The 16,104-nt window shown below is 46.0% G+C and overlaps 1 protein-coding gene across 1 annotated transcript; it reads left to right on the forward strand.

The window, feature by feature from the left end:
- Positions 1 to 6,610: 6,610 nt before the first annotated feature.
- LOC102107287 (homeobox protein Hox-D1) lies at positions 6,611 to 10,613 on the forward strand. The gene is made up of 2 exons (XM_005520009.2): positions 6,611 to 7,031; positions 7,169 to 10,613. Exons 1-2 carry the CDS (start codon positions 6,611 to 6,613, stop codon positions 7,438 to 7,440), a joined length of 693 nt encoding a protein of 230 aa, XP_005520066.2. The 3' UTR covers positions 7,441 to 10,613.
- The last annotated feature ends 5,491 nt before the right edge of the window (positions 10,614 to 16,104 follow it).

Consider the following 16,104-nt stretch of genomic DNA (forward strand, 5'->3'; position numbering starts at 1 on the left):
GTTACAGATCTGTAAACAAAACAGAACAGAATAAACTGCTTTGTTTGGAGACATATTTTAACCCTTTAGAGCCCTAAAATTGTATTCTATGGAAGTTTTCACACAAATTGTTTCTTAGAAGCACCACCCAGGAGTAAACAAAACATTGAAACAACACAAAAAGTAATGCTGGACACCACTTGTGATTTATACTTCTGTAATATGCCATAAATATATGCATATGTTTGTCTCTCCAAAACTTTCTGCAATCAATGTGCTCACAAACAAAATTGTCCATGTAGGTTTTTTGTGTGTTCTTGAAACACAATATATTTTGCATCACCTGTTTCCATCTGCGAAACAGCAAGGCACCACTATTTCCACAGGACACCCAGTGTCCTTTTCCCTTTTGCTTTGTGCTCTGTAGGCTGTTAGTCAAACAGTATCTGCCCTGATTTACACTATTAATCCTTCATTAAATCTGTTAAGAAAGAAAAGGCTGTTCAGAGATGTGGGGAAGGAAGGGAGTTCAGAGGAGCCCTGACCACAAACACAGTGTTACTGAGGCCCACTGCCCTGAATTGCTTTCATATTGCAGGAAAACGGGGCTAGCAGACATGGTTTCTAGCGGGGGAGGAGGAGCATGCGTGAGGGAGAATCTTCTTGTAAATAAATTCACTTTCTTCTCCATGACTCTGGCAGAGGCATCTTGTTTGTAATGCAGTAGAAGTCCATGATGATAACCTAATTATTAGAAGTAATGTAACTTTAGCAAGATCGCTGGCATTTTTACAATGTTTGTACAAGCATCAGCAATCTAGAGGAGAGATACACTTTGGCACAAGCCAGACTTTTTCTTGGCCCACCATTTAAAACTCATAAATTATGAACAACCCCCTTTCACGCTCAACAGGAGCTCAGCTCCTCTGCAACAGCATCTGATGTGATGAACTCCAGTCACCTATATAAAACACAACTAGTCAGCCAAGGCCAGGCCTGGGGCTGATCTCAGCCTTGCCTTTCTTTACAAATAGGAGACAAAGCACCCCTTCCTTTCCTTCCCTGCTCCTTCCATCTGCTCCAGACCCATAAAAGGGTCAGTGAGCCAGGGCCTCTAAATACCGGCAGTGATGTTGCACTATTTAGGATAGGGAGCACTGGTTGAGAGGTGTCAGGGGTGCACCAAACTTCAGTGAGGCCGTGCAAATTCTTCTGTTTGGACCAGCATGGTTTGGGTCTCCACTTTCTGGTTTTTACAGTAACCTACCATTTAATGGTGTTCCAGCAGTTTCCCCAGTGCAAAAAGGAGCTGAGGCTTTGTGTTATCTCCATGCTGTCAGTGCAGGGCTGAGCATCCCGTTTCTTTCTGAGGGGGGGCCCATTAGTGTCCCACTGTGTATGGCCTGGTGAGCAGCACCAGGGCAAAGGAACCTAGGCACAGCTAGGGTCTTCCAGGGATGCCACAATTTTGTAGGTGCCACTTCTGTGGAAAGCCACTTCTGTGCTGGAAAAACAAAGCCAAATGCCTCCTGCTCCATTAGCAAGTACTTCCTGAGCAGACACTGCAGGCTCCCAGCCCTGGTTGCTGGGCAGGCTAGTGAAGGACTCAGGGGCACCCCCATGGCTTCCACCATGAGACCATACCAGGGTCATCTGGGACTGCAGGCATCCAACGATGAAGAGGAGGCAGCTGGCTGCAATCCCAGGAGGCAAGGGCATGCAGGAAGGGGGCTGGCTAAGAAAGAGGGAGCCCACCAGCATCAACTAGAAGTCCCCTGACTTTCTTGAGGGCCACCTGGGTCTTTTGGGCTCCATGGCAGAAAGACTGAAGGCAGGATCCACCACTGAGGTGTCTGCACTTCTCCAGCCCCATGGAAAGCCCTTTGAAACAGCCTGCAGGGAGGTCCAGGCACTAGAAGGACTACTTGACTAGGAGAAAAAACAGGGTCAAGGTGGTGAGGCTGCTGGTCTACCAGTGGGGAAGATGCCTTGCTGACAGCTGAGGAAAGGAGCTGCAGGTTGTGATGCCATCCTTCTATGTGCCAGCCTGCTGTCCATGCCCAGTGACCACACACAATGTCAGCCTGGCGAAGGCACAGTCTGCTGCACGGTGGACAGAACCAGATGTCCAGCACTCCACTGCAGACTTGACTGGGAATAAAAACTGGAGCTGGGCTGGTGCTGCCAGGGCAGTTAGGGTCGTGGTGGTTGGCTGGGTGTCACATGGTGGTATACATCGATGAACAAGATACCTCTGCTTTTAAAAGGTGCAAGATAAGCTAGACCAGAGCTCTGTTGCCTGCAGCCATTTTTCAGGGACTGAGTGGCAAGTTAATCCCTGAACTGGCGATGTCTCTCTGTTCCCACATGTGGTCCCACCACCCAGCAGTGGGTACCCTGTGATCCTTGCTTGGAGCTGGGCTGCCAGGGGAGTGAGAGGGCTGGCTCTATTAAAGGTCATCAATCACACAAAGAGCACTTTTTACTCGACAGTGGTTCCTCCTACTTCTGCTTGGACCTGAGCCAGCTGGGACCCGAGCAGAAACCCCATCCAGGAGAAGCAGAACACAGTCCCAGAGCCTGAGAGCAATGGAGTAACATGGCAGGACCGAACCCGTTTGGTCACACAGGCTGAGATACATGGTGGGACACAGTGAGGTATCTGTGCCTGCACACCCCTAGGCCTCTGCAGATGCTGCTCAGGAGCAGACGTGAGTCTTTGTCTCTCCTTTTGCAGCCCAGGGTCCTGAGGCTTTCTGAACTTTCTGGGACAAATTACAGAAAAGCTCAGCTGCAGTGACCGTAAGCACAAAGCAGAGTGAAAACAGCAAGGAATTTGTTACTAGACAGGATAGATATTTTCTGGGCAACAATACTCATGAACGTAGAATTTGAACACTAGGGTTCATTTTTTTTATTTGCAGATGTGCAGTTTTTCTTGCAACAGCTGAAGTTTTGGGAGCGGTAGGCAATCCCATGCTGAGTGAGGTACACAGCCTCAATCTTTCTTCCAAGAAACCTGGTCCACATTTTAGGATCTTCAGGAGCAAGAAAGACTAGACAAGACAGAAATCTTGGCTGCAAACTCATTGACACGTGTGTTTTGCACACAGCCACATGGCTTACCTTGACACCTCTGGGTTAGCAGTATGTGTAATATCCACCAAATTCACAGCCATGGGACAGGAAACAGGGCTTTACATGGCAAGGGGCCAACGCAGAATCACTCTTCAGAGCAAATCTTTACAAAAGAAGGGATAGACTTTTCTCTGTGTCCATATAGAGGATATTTGTCATTAATCCCACATACTGGGAGAACAGAGGTTCCTGCTCCAGGGGTCATCTGGGAAAGAGGAACTTGTGGCACGGAAATATTGATGGCAGAGAGAAACATACCTTCTTGAGGACTGCTGTGACTGCCTGCAAGGGCTGTGCTAGTGTGGGAGCTGAGGATGGCCCCCCTAGAATGCCAGAACAATTCCCCATCTCTATTCTGGTGTCTCTGTTCATCCCTGGTTTTACTCACATTTTACAAAATAAACTCCCAAGGGCTTCCCCTCCTTCTGTAATAGCCTTTCTCCCAGGAGCCTTTGGTGGTTTGTGCTAACAGGGCCAGTGGTTAATACCCAACGTTTGTTTACCTCCCTTGAGGATGCCTCCCCACACCAGAGCTGTCTCCACACCATGGATGTACATCCTCATTTACCACTGAGAACCAGCTTGGCCCAGCTGGCAGTGTTGTAGCAGCAGAGGGGTAAGAACAAGGTAATGCTCGAAGCACACCTTCCAGGCCTGGGGGGTGGGGAGGGATCTGTTGGATCTCCTGTGCGTTATTGTGACAAGTACAAAGGGTGGACTCTTGGCCACGTGTTCCAGTCTCAAAGCAGTGTCTGTGGCTCAGGCTGCCATTGCCTTCCACACACACGCTGCTCAAGCAGCCTCCCTAAGGTGAGTTACTGGTGTCTGCAGCCAGTGGGACTCAGGGCTTTTTCCAGCATCATGTCTTGGTTCTGCAGTGCTTTTCTCAGGCTTTGTAGAGGCCCTCATATTTCCAGAAACATGGTGACACAAGGACTCATTTGTTCATTGTTCTCACAGAGGTTTTTGCTACAGCAGCTCCCCTGTCTCACCATCACTTGACTACTCACACAGGCATCCCTAAACCTCACAGCTATTCTCAAATTGTCTCTGACACCATCATGTTTTTCACATTCCTTTTCCCCTCACTTTTCTTCTTCCTTCTTTTGGCTTCCAAGGAGTTCTTCATCTTTCCCATTAGACTCCCTGTAAAAAAACAGCAGCAGTCACTATTCTCTATCCTTGGAACTTAACTATTTAAGTCTGAGCACTGAAATTTTTACATGCAGAAAAAGCACCCCCTCAAAAGCCAGAGCATCAACGAGAGATGTTTTGCCTGTATTTAGCCACTGATTTCTGCTTTTGTCACCCTTGAAAAGTCCTGCCAAAATGAACAGAAAACTTGTAACAGCATCCAGCTGGGTAAATGGAAAGATCGTATGCTGGTGTGAACATAGACAGCTTTTCTAGCATTTAAAACAGTCTTAGGTGTAATTAAACCAGTTGCATTCTGCGAACACAAGACTCAAGTAAAGCAGCAGCCCTTCTCTGGAGCCAATTTTCTTTCCTTCACTGCAGGCAAGAATTTTTACAGCAGGGGAGACTGAAGAGCACAGATGCTCTTCTGCATGGACAGCCATTCTCTGCTAAGGAGAAAACCTCGTGTTTCCAGGCTTCTGATTTTTCAGAAGATAACATTTTCCAAACTTCTCTGATTGCCATGGGAGTGCTGAGGAAGTTTGTATCATCCAGAATTTAACCCCTTCCTCAAAATGTATGTTTCCTGACAAAGTGTATTTAATTTAAACTGTTCTTCTAATTTATACTTGAATCCACTGAAAATAGAAATTTAGGTCATACTCCATTGTTAGTGTATTAGGGCAGCACAGCCCATCAGAGTGAACAAGTCTATGCCAGGAGAACACCGAGCCTAGGGTTCTGAGATTTCAGAGCCCTGTGTCTGTAGACTTGAAGTTCAAGAACCCTTAAGACATAATCTGTACAACCAGCCTTTGCTCTGTAATAGTTGTTTTATAGTAGATGGACAACATTAGCTGGGGAGAAAGTGGGGTTGTTAGGAGGCCATGTCACTGATCAGAGTCCCTGTGCAGGGAAGCGCTCCTGTACCTTTGCAGGCTTGCATTGCACTGCCTGTCCCAGCAATGTGTCCTCTCAGGGCCCCTGCAGGAAAAAAACCCAAACAGGTCTGCTCTAGATTCACCAGCTGGGTATAATGGTGGAGCTGAGCTGTAGAGCACAACTCTCCATGGGAAAGAGTTGATACCAAGTCAGTGAAATGGTCTGATTATGTCTCCCCATTATATCCTTTTCCTGTCACCAGTCCAGCCCTCTGATATCCAGAGGAGACCCAGTGGAATGTTTCCTTCTCTGGGGATTCTGGTTGCCTTCATGAGGTTGGCAGCATGCTTGGTCCTTGCAAAATTTGTGGCTTCTTCCTAACCACAGCAAATGGCACTTTGGCCAAGAGCTTGTAGAGCTCCTTGAGCTGTTGAGTGGAAGGCACTGGGTGATGGATGAAGGCATATAAATTTCATGCTTTTATTTAGAAATAAAATATATTTTTTAATAAAGTACAACCCTTGCATTTCCCAGCTGACTCCACATCCACCTACTAAGAATTAGAAAGTTGCAAGTCTATCAAAGCAGCATCTTTGTGTTCCTTGTGTGTCCAGTCCCAAGTTACCGAAGCCCAGGTGTACTCTGCCCAGCACACCCTTCTGCTGCTCTGAACTGCACTTACATGTGGTTATCTGCTGAGGCATTGGATGAAACCCATCATTATCCAAATCAAACATCAGCGTGGCTCAGACTGGATGATCAAGTGTCACTTGGAGACATTTAGGGAAAGATGATCACTTTGAGAGTCCAGATTTCACCTCTTTCACCTTCATTATTGTTTCCTGCCATTCTGGGGGATTGAAAACCAGGAGAGAGTTGGACGATTTGGCCGGGTAAAGCAACTTGGTGCTCTCTGCCAGCTGTAAACACTCAGTAAACAATGCCGAATAGTCAAGGGAAAAATAAAAGTCCATTAACGGTGTGAGCCTGTTAACGGTGAGAGGATTCATTTTTGAGAGCCTACAGAGCACTTATCTGATGGAACGATACCATTAAGTGCCACGGCTGCAGTAGCAACCCGCGCCCCGCCCCAGCCTCCGGGTGTGGAGACCTGGGTGTGCCCGTGGGAGCCTCCAGGAGCCTGGCCGGCTGCAGGGCAAGGGGGAGCGCAGACCCGTACCCGGACGGGAGCCTGGATAGCGGGAAAGCGCCCACTCACCTTCCAAACTCCCGGCAAACGTCCCGAGCGTGCGGCGACTCCGTCGAGTCCATCGGGAACGGCCTGTGCCGGGGGAATCCGGGTGCGGCGCGGAGGTTCTGCCCGCCGGCCAGGGGAGCTGGCGGCGCCCGGGACCCCCGGCGGGGGCTCTCCCCTCCCGGCTCCCATTGGCCGCGGGGCGGGACGTGCCGCCCCGCTCCAGGGCCTATATTAGGGCATATTGGCCCGGCGGGGCGCGGTGTTGCCCCGCGGGTCATGGACCTGGGGTACTTCGCTCTCTCCTTTCCGCCGGGGCTGTGCCGCGGGGCCCCGCAGGTCCCGTACCCCCATCGAGGGGACGACGCCTTCCTGGCGCCGGGCACCACGGCCAGCGCCGCGTCCCCCCCGCAGGCGCTGGGGTACGCGGCGGCTGCCCCCGCGGGGCTGGGCCCCGGCTGCCGGCCGTCCCGGGGAGCCGGACCGCCGGGCTGCGCTACGTCCGTCCTTCCCGGGAGCGGCTGCCCGCCGCCGCAGGACCCCGACCGCCCCCGGCTCGGCTCGGGCGGCGGGGGGCTGCGGCAGCTCTCGCCCTGCCCCGAGGCCGCCCCTTCGCCCGGCTCTCCGGCTCCCGCGGCTGCCCCGGCAGAGCCCCGCACCTTCGAGTGGATGCGAGCGAAGCGGAGCCCGCCAGGGAGAAGTGAGTGGGGCGGCGGGGAGCGGGCGGGGGATGCTCCCATCCCGGCTCCCCTCTGCCCTTCTCCCGCCTCGACCCCCGCCCCGCTTCCTCCCCCTGCCTTTGCCCCCGCTGAAGCGCGGTGTTTTTCGGCGTTGCAGGCGGCGAGGCGCCGTGCGGGGGGGAACCTCCCGCCTGCTCCGCACGCACCAGCTTCAGCACCCGGCAACTCACGGAGCTGGAGAAGGAGTTTCACTTCAGCCGGTACCTGTCGCGGGCCCGCCGCCTCGAGGTGGCCCGCTCGCTGCGCCTCCGCGACGCCCAGGTGAAGGTCTGGTTCCAGAACCGCCGCATGAAGCAGAAGAAGCGGGAGCGGGAGGCGCTGGCCGCCCCCGCCGCCGAGCCCGCGGCTGTCCCGGGGGGCCCCGCCTGAGGCTCCGCCGCCCCACGGAGGGACCCGCGGGCACGTCGGGGCTGGGCTGGAAGCTGCGGCCGGCGGGGCACCCGGGTGTCCTTTCACGCGGGACCGCGGAGGTGCAGTTCCGCTGCCGTTTCTCTTGCAACTTTATGTACAGCTTTATTTATGAGGATTCAGGGAAAACCGCCGGCCCGGAGCGCCGCTGCTCCGTGTCGGACCGGGCCGAGGCAGCGGGCGGGTGCAGCTAGGAGTTAGCGGCTCCCTAAGGCAGGGCTGTGAGCGGTTCTGCCAACTTCACTGGGTTCGGGGGCAGGTGGGTGCGTGGAGGGGCTGCCCCATGCTCCCGACCGTTTCTTCGTTTTGCATTTAAAAAGACAGATCCATGGGTTCAGGCAGAGGTGATGCAGAAGGGGAGAAACCCAGAGAAGGCAGGGCAGGAGAGAGCAGGGAAACCTCCTCTTGCAGGAAGGGTCAGGGATGGTCATGGCATGACTCCAGGATCCCCTTTTGAAAGAGGTGTCCTTGTCTTCTGCCCTGCCCTTGGCAAATCTGATGAAAAAAAGAGGCTGTTTTTGCTTGTATTCATTCATTCATTCATTCCCCTTCTTTTTCATGATGTGGCTGATTTAGTTGAAAATCTGTTTTTGATAGAAAAAACTGCGAGGTAAAATTTAAAAAGAAATGAAAGTCTTAAGAGTAGCACCTCTTTGCTTTTGAACTGCAGAGGTGCTGGGATTTCCCTTGCAGAGGCTCTGGGCAGCCCAGGACTGGCCAGCAGCTGCTCTGTTGACTCCAGCTGTCCACATATCTGTTGTATCCACATATCTGTAGACAATATAAAGCCCCTTACAGCATCTAGGGCCAGATTCAGTTCATCTAGCTCTCTCAGTATTCATTGTATCTTATGGTTAAAAAATTGCATCATTATGAATCCAGTTTGCAACAAATCTCACCACATGCAAAACCTCAAGACCCGTTGAAGCTCAGAAAGATGCTTGGGTTTGACCAAAGGCTAATGCTGCCAAAAGGACAAGAGGATTCCTGGCCTTGAACTTCGATATTTGCACAAAAAAGATTGGCAATGTTCCCATAGATAAAATAATGGTATCAAAGCAGACAAAGGGACCAAGTTTAGACTTTTTTCCCATTTGTACTTGGGAAAGCATAAGAGCATTGTGGAGAGGAATGACATCCGGATTTACATGAAGATGATTTTATTTATTTGTGGACAGGGCAAGTCTCTTTCTGCCCTGGATTTCTGCTGTGTGTTGGACTTTGGGGTGAAGAACCAATTTTGGGACCAGGGGAGATAGATGTCAAGGGGACCTGTGAAATGCCCTGGGTCCCTGTCTGGAAGCCAGCCCCAGACACCAACTGTTAGTCTTTGTTGGATGCTTGCTGGGTAAAATGAACACAGAGAGAAGATGAAGATGGGTGTCTCAAGTCAAAAAGTCTGCAATGAAGAAGATTCTTACTCTCTGTAATACTTTCCACTCCCCCAGGAGCCCTTCTGCTTAAGGTTTTCTTCTGAAGACCCTGCTGAAGAAGCCACTGCTGATGGAAGCTTCAGCAGAGGTTGGTGGGAACCCTGGGAAACTACTCCCAAAAGCTGGGCAGGCAAGTTGTGATGATGTTGTGGCAACAAGTCGACAGCTAAACGGGGGCAGGAGCCTCCTTGGCAAGGAGATGGGTGCTCCCCCTCAGTGAACATCCGAAGGAAGGGACTTCCCAAGACAGAAGGGTTTGGTCACACATCATATCCTGACTGACCCGGCAAAGGACAACAATGGTAGAGGCTCACGGCTGTGCATGCACACAGGCACATTTTTGTTCTGTATATAGAGTCATGGTTCATGTCCCTGGGGCTGGTTCACTTCATGGGATAGGCCTAAAAATTCCCAGGATTGAAGTACTCGTGTGAAACTAGCTGCAACCAAAATATGTGGTTTGCAGTTCTTCATTAAAGTAATGACAGCAAACAAGCCTTTATAGTGCAGGCTGATCATTCATTAAAAACCAGGAAATAATATTTCTGCCTTTTTTATTTTTTTTAGGTGCTATTTAAAGCAGAATAAAGCAAAATCTGGTAAAATTAATGAAAATTTGAATAAATCAACTTTGTTTTGCAAGTTGAATTTTAAAGGCAAGTAAACTACTAACCAGTTCTTTTCTGCAGCTATTGTTAAGGTCCATTTTTATGAACTCCTCTGTTACTACTCTTTCATTTGTTTCATTTTTATACTACAAATGAGCATAGACATACAGCTAGAATAACCCATCTTTCTCAGAACATATGTTTCACATACAAACTTTAGAAAACAGCTGTATTTTCAGTTGCCTCCAAGTTTGTCTCATGTCTATGGGGTTGTCTGTTTGTCAGCCTTTTATTTTCCTAATGATTTTGATATTTGTGCCAGGCACTTTAGGAATGCTTTCTGTATTGCTGGCACACTCCTGCACTACCAGCATGGAAAGAAAGACTCCCATTGATTTCAGTGGTACTGGATCACACCATTAGAACACACTAAGTCTTTTACAATGAGTGTTTTTGTGACATATATTTTCCTGAATAAATAAATACATGTCCTGGCCTTGTAGCAGTGCACAGTTCTGTATCCATCAAAGTGACACAGACCAAATGCACAGAGATTTACTCTGAAATTAAGATGAAACCTTATGACTCTTTTATGGCAGTCTGAATCAATTTGGTGGTATGAGCACAACTGTATTCTGTCTTAAGAAGCAGTACTTAATATTAAGTGTAATTTCTGCTCACATGACAGGGCCAGTTTAATAAGATCTTTCTCTTCACAGACAGTTCTAGCTGTATGAGGATTAGATATTGCTCCTTTGCACTATTCTGTCAGCAAGATACCCGAAGGAAGGAGATAATACAGGTCATGTGCCAATTCTTAAATAATTAAATAAAAATGCCTGTGATATCCATGGGTGCACACATGAGACAAATAAATGATAGATAAGGTCTAAGATTCACTCATTTAACATTAATCCCAAGTGTTGTGTCTCACACATGCTCAATTTGATGCTGAGGTAAGAGCACAAGCTGCAGTTTTCACTGCAATCAGAACAAAATACTCCAGACTGGACTCAATAGATACCCACCACCATATAATTTATCACAAATTATGAAACTACTATTTCCTGGCCTTATTTTTCCTCAGCCATCATCAGGAACCACAGAAAGACCATTTTCTTTCAGTCATATATTAATTTTTGCCTACTGACTGTTGCTCAAAGGGTCCCAGGCTACAAAGGGATATGAACAAAATAATTTTTTATGTGTTCCCATTTTGCCTGAAACAGAACAAAAATATTGATTTGGAAGGCTTCCAAGAGGAAAAGGAGTTGTAAAATTACTGTTCCTAAGTGGTATACATGAATGTAGAGATTTCATTTCTTTGGATAGGTAAATGATAAGATTGCACGTCTTTGAAAACCACACTTAGGCAAGAACCCAGGCTTGCCTGGGTACCTGTCTTCCCAAGATTTAGTATGTTACTGCTTGGAATTACAGCACAGGGAACACTTTGCTGATGGTCAGTGACTCTGTTTTATGGTATAAGCTGCATATCCAGGTTTATTTTGACCATGGAAGTAGCCAGCAGTAAGCTAGAAAACAAAAACATGCAACCCAATCCCCCATGTTTTGATCTCCTTTTCAAAGTGTCCCTCTCCATTAATTATTAGTACAACCTGGAACTGTGGTTTATGCAAATAATGGTACATATATTGATTGCTAGCAGAGGAGAACAGACTATTACTTCTTTTAAGAAAAATCTTTGCAGACAAAATTAAAAATTGCAAGCATCTCCTTGGAGTTCCAATACTTGTGTCTAGCAGCTAAGAAATCATACTTATGATTTGTTCTGCACTGCCTAAGTGTCAAGGAACCCCCAAAAATGCTTGCAAATCCGTGATGACTGAAGAGAAATAGGTATGGAGAGAAACCCCAGATGAGACATGGCTGTCATCAGTTAATCATTAAGAGGTGACTGAATTTTAGGGGGCACACATTCTATTCTATTTGCAATATATAGTTACATACAGCTATGTGTTTATGTGATTCACTTAATCTCAACCATTGTTTTTTTTTATGACTTTTCCTAATGTCAGGGAACTCAGGAATCTTTGGCTAAGGAAAGTCACCCTGATAAAGAAAGGTGAACCAAATGACAAGTCATTCTTCTCCCTATCATAATAATATCTATTATTCACATGTCTACTTAACCACATCTCTAAAATGCCTCCCAAATAATTCTGGGAAATACATAGGGAAAAGATGCTTCACAAAGCCAATGTCCTACTGCAGCTTAGCTTTATCTGGAAGACTTTTGCTGTTCTTGATCATCAGCCAAGTGAGCAAAGTAACCCTCAGCTGTAAATCTTGCTTGGCTGTTTAAGCCAATTTACTCTTACACAGAGTGTTAAAATCTCAGCTGGAGATACAGTCCTGAGACCTTTTATTAAACTAGACAACGCTTCCTTTACATGGAAAAATAATTAGACAACTGGTCTACAAAAGAGCTTTTCATAAACAATTTTGGTACTGTTGTGTTTTTGTTTCCTCAAAAGGCAACAGCCACTGGTGATTAGCAGATTGAAAACCAGCAGTTTAAGAAAACAAACACACAGAGGAACAAATCCAGTCAGTTTCTTTTCTACTAGCCTAGCAGACTTCCCACCACCTGGAAAATAAATCTTTTTTCTATGCTTCATCAGAAAGCATAGTATAGCAAATAATAGCAAAAAAAAAAAAAAAAATCATCATTTTATTCTGAAAAATGTGGCATTTTTAACCAGGATGGCATATCATGTCTTATGGAGGTGTTTAACAGGTCTAAATCAGTCTGGCCCATGGCCCTGACCTTAGAGTGAGATCCCTACACAGACTAGTGTGGGGGACACAGCTAACCTGGGAGCTTGAGCCCTTACACAGGGAACAAGGACCTTTGCAATGCATCAATTCATGCTGCTATGGGTGAACATAAAATTCCACCTATGTGTGATCCAGTGGATCAGTAGACCTGCTTCTGTGGGGTGAAAGGAGCCATTCCTTCTGCCCATACAGCCAATGAAAAACACCTGCAACCCAGTAATATGATTTTAGTGACATTAGTATAGCAGGAGAATATGAGAGCTAAGGCTTTCCTGCCATTACTCTTCATCTTAACGGCAGTGCTACACTAAATCTACATTCCTAGTGCCTCTTTTTATGTTCCTCTAACAAGTAAGCTAGATTAAACACTATATAGTTTAGAGTGGCATTTGAAAATAGATAAAAATATCACTAAATTTTTTAATGACTACTCAGATCCGATTTTTCCCAGTTACTGTTCAGATAATGGAAACAGTTTCTAATCCTGGCAACCTCTAGTATTCGATTCATATCTTAACATAGATATTGGTATAATTATTTTTAATACACAGACATTCATAGATTTATAAACTATGCAATTTATGTGGAGTGACATTTTCTTCAACATCCAAGTGTATCAAATCCAATTATAATTATCAAACAGTGTTAAAAACCTATCAATAAAATAATCTCTTTCCCTTTAGAAATCCAGCTGAATAAATGTGTAGTAGATACATGGCACCAATGAGTGATCAAACCCATTTTCTCATGCTGGAGAGACTAGACCCCCAACAGTGCATGTAACAGGGTGACATCTTCTAATAGGGCCAAGATTTTGTAAAATTTTCTAATTGTAACCAGCACTGTGTGCAGTGTGACTTTCATTTCAATGTGACTGGGCAGAAAATTCAAAAAAATAGGACAGGACTGGCTGAGCACTCTTAATGTCACGTCTCACTTAAGAAATGGACCACCTGGTGCTTCTGGTTGCTTTTCAAATGTAGTACTAAATCAAATAGATTTGTTAATCTGATTTGGGACTTTATATATGTGAATTGTTGCAGCAAGAGTTATACAAGAAAATGGCTCTCACAAATCTGGTGTAAGAATAAATTTGAAAGAAAGAAAGAAAAACAATACACCCAAACAAGAATAAAACAGTACATCCTGTCTGCAGGTTGTCAGTGTCATTCATCTGTGATGCTGTTGTGTCCATCACCAGTGATCTAAGGCCTGCAACAGAGCTCACCCATCCCAGAGGCAGATGGTCATGTTTTCAAGAATTGGAAGAACATGGCTTTGGCCTGTTTTTTGAAGAAAAAAATCCTAAATTTGAGTTTCATTTTATTTAATAAAAAGATGATGGTATAATGGCATATCCAGATGTTGTTGGCATCAGTCACATCCAGACAGGGACACCCAGATCTGCGATCACTGCCAGCCTGCAATTTGTATCCTAAAGTCTTCATCAGCTGCAGCCCGGGGCTCACCAGTGGCCACATGATGTACAAGGAGGGTTGCCAATCGCTCACATTTGCTGGATTTGTCTCAGTCTCAGGGCTTGTTCTGCATTGGTCCTCTTTGCATCCAGCTCTGCTGATAGTTCAGGCAGACTGGCCATCTGACTCATCACTGCAAGTCTTCTATACCAGCATTAATTTGACTAAACACATTTAGTTCTAACCATCTGACTAAGAAGGCTTCAGATCCTAGCAACATTACTCTTGTAACTTTTGCCAGTCTCCAGGGAATTGAGAGGAAGTGAAGGATTTGGAACATCATGCATACACATGGCTGCTAGCTGGACTAGGCTGGAATTTAGCTGGATTAAGTTGAAATTTAGCTAGCCTGTGCTCTCTGCACACTTATGTAAACTGAATACGGCTTATGTGGCTCAAAATATTTCTCAACCGGGCATTCCTTTTCCATGTCCCAGTGTACAAAAAAATTCAAAGTGCATCTTATTTGCAAAATGTTCTGAAATCATTGCTGCATAACTTTTTATTTCTGCTTGCTCTGTCTCTACAAAGACCAAAGAAAACAGCTGGTGCTTTTCTCACATCCTTCTCCTGGTGCCAGGAAAAGGATCCATCTGATCTGCCACAACTCCTCACAAATCTCAGGAGGTACTCCACCTCACCAACTCATACCTACAACCAAAAAGACCATGTGTTTTTAATGTATATACATTCAAGTTATTTCAGTCAGCATAATTTTCTTTTTCCTCACCACAGTTGTACCCTGGGGAGAAACTATGTCAAGTATGAACTTCTACAGCTGTAATGAAGATATGGAAAAGCTTTTCTTGTTCTTTTTATGGAACAAGGCAATGATTTTAGATAGAATAGGTTCAAATTCTGAAGTTTCTGCTATGTTGTATCTACTGAATCAGTTAGCAGCCTCCCTTAAAAATACAGAATGGCACTCTGATGATCAGGTTATGTGTCTAAACTGGAGGTGTTGGAAAAAAGAAACAACCCCACTAGAGAAAACTTCTTATTTATGAGATACATGGGGGAAATGATTCAGAAAATAAAGTCACTTCCATGTAAGCTTTTTAAAAGAGATTTCCCATCTAGAGGTAAAAATTTTATATAAGAACATTCAGCTCTGCAGCATTTAGCTGTAAAAATGGAAGAGTCAGTATAAACAATGGGTTGCTTCTACGAGGACTAAGTAATCAGGCAGGACCAGTCACAACTCTTTTGCTGAAGTAAAATGAACAGCATGAAAAGCCAAGACCTAAGCCCCATCCTGGCTCAGCTGAGATGGCATTCACGCAAGATCAACACGGTTCATGTCCCTGCTCCTGCGTGTTGGTCTCCCTAAGGCACACCCCAGGGACACAGAGGTTGAATGCGATGGCTTGGATCTGGTGAATTCTCTACCAAACTTTCTTCTCAGGTGTTCTAAGAGTTCTACACACATGACTGATGACAGGGTTTTGTAGGTGGGTCTTGCTCCCTCTCCTTTCCTTCGATCTTGTAAAGGGTTTGGTTTTATCCTGGTGTGGAATAGCAATACATTCTTAATCTCAAAAATCTTTTGGGACAAGGCAACCATTTCCTGCCCAGCTCTACAATAATTCACAGCACATCCCTCTTACAGTGTGTTGCAGATAAATAATTCATTGCAGCTGCCTCTTCCCTCCATGCAGGGTAGGCAGTTTTGATCATTTCCACAAGAAGAATGAGAAAGTGCTTTCTTTCTATCCTGGCCTTCAGAAAAGGATTCAGACCCTCTCACAAGGAGCTTTGATGAATTAATAAACCTCCTCAGTATTTGCCATGCTTGTCCAGAAACTGAATTCAATTGCAGCTCCTTAATTTTCCAGATAACATCTGTAGAGTTTGAGAAGACTTGCTTAACCAGTGCCTACAGTCAGACTGTGAATCATTATTCTTATTTTCATTAACAGATGGATCTGGATTTTGCTACAGTATGAGCTACACAAATATCAGGATTAACCTTTACAGACATTGCTACTGCAAGCTGGAATCATGATTATTGCTTTGACATTTGTGCCATTTTGACAACGCAGTCCAGATCCATGCTTTAAAAAAGACTTGTTGGTCAACTAGGGATTAAAAAAGATAGACAAGTATGAAAGCAGCCTGTTAACACAGGTTAACCAAGGAAACCAGAGGCAGAGCCTGACAGGAAGAGTAGAGGAAGGCAGAATGGACTGTGCAGTAGCACAGGCAGGGAAACAAGGACAATGCTGTTGTCTCCCTTCTGGAAGCTCCTGCTTGCAGGTCCCTCTGATCTGAGATTTTGTTTAAAAGCCAATTCTGATCCCATAA

This window comes from Pseudopodoces humilis, chromosome 8, assembly GCF_049639895.1.
Source record: "Pseudopodoces humilis isolate 2021_Gansu_Grassland_sample_001 chromosome 8, ASM4963989v1, whole genome shotgun sequence".
NCBI lineage: Eukaryota > Metazoa > Chordata > Aves > Passeriformes > Paridae > Pseudopodoces > Pseudopodoces humilis.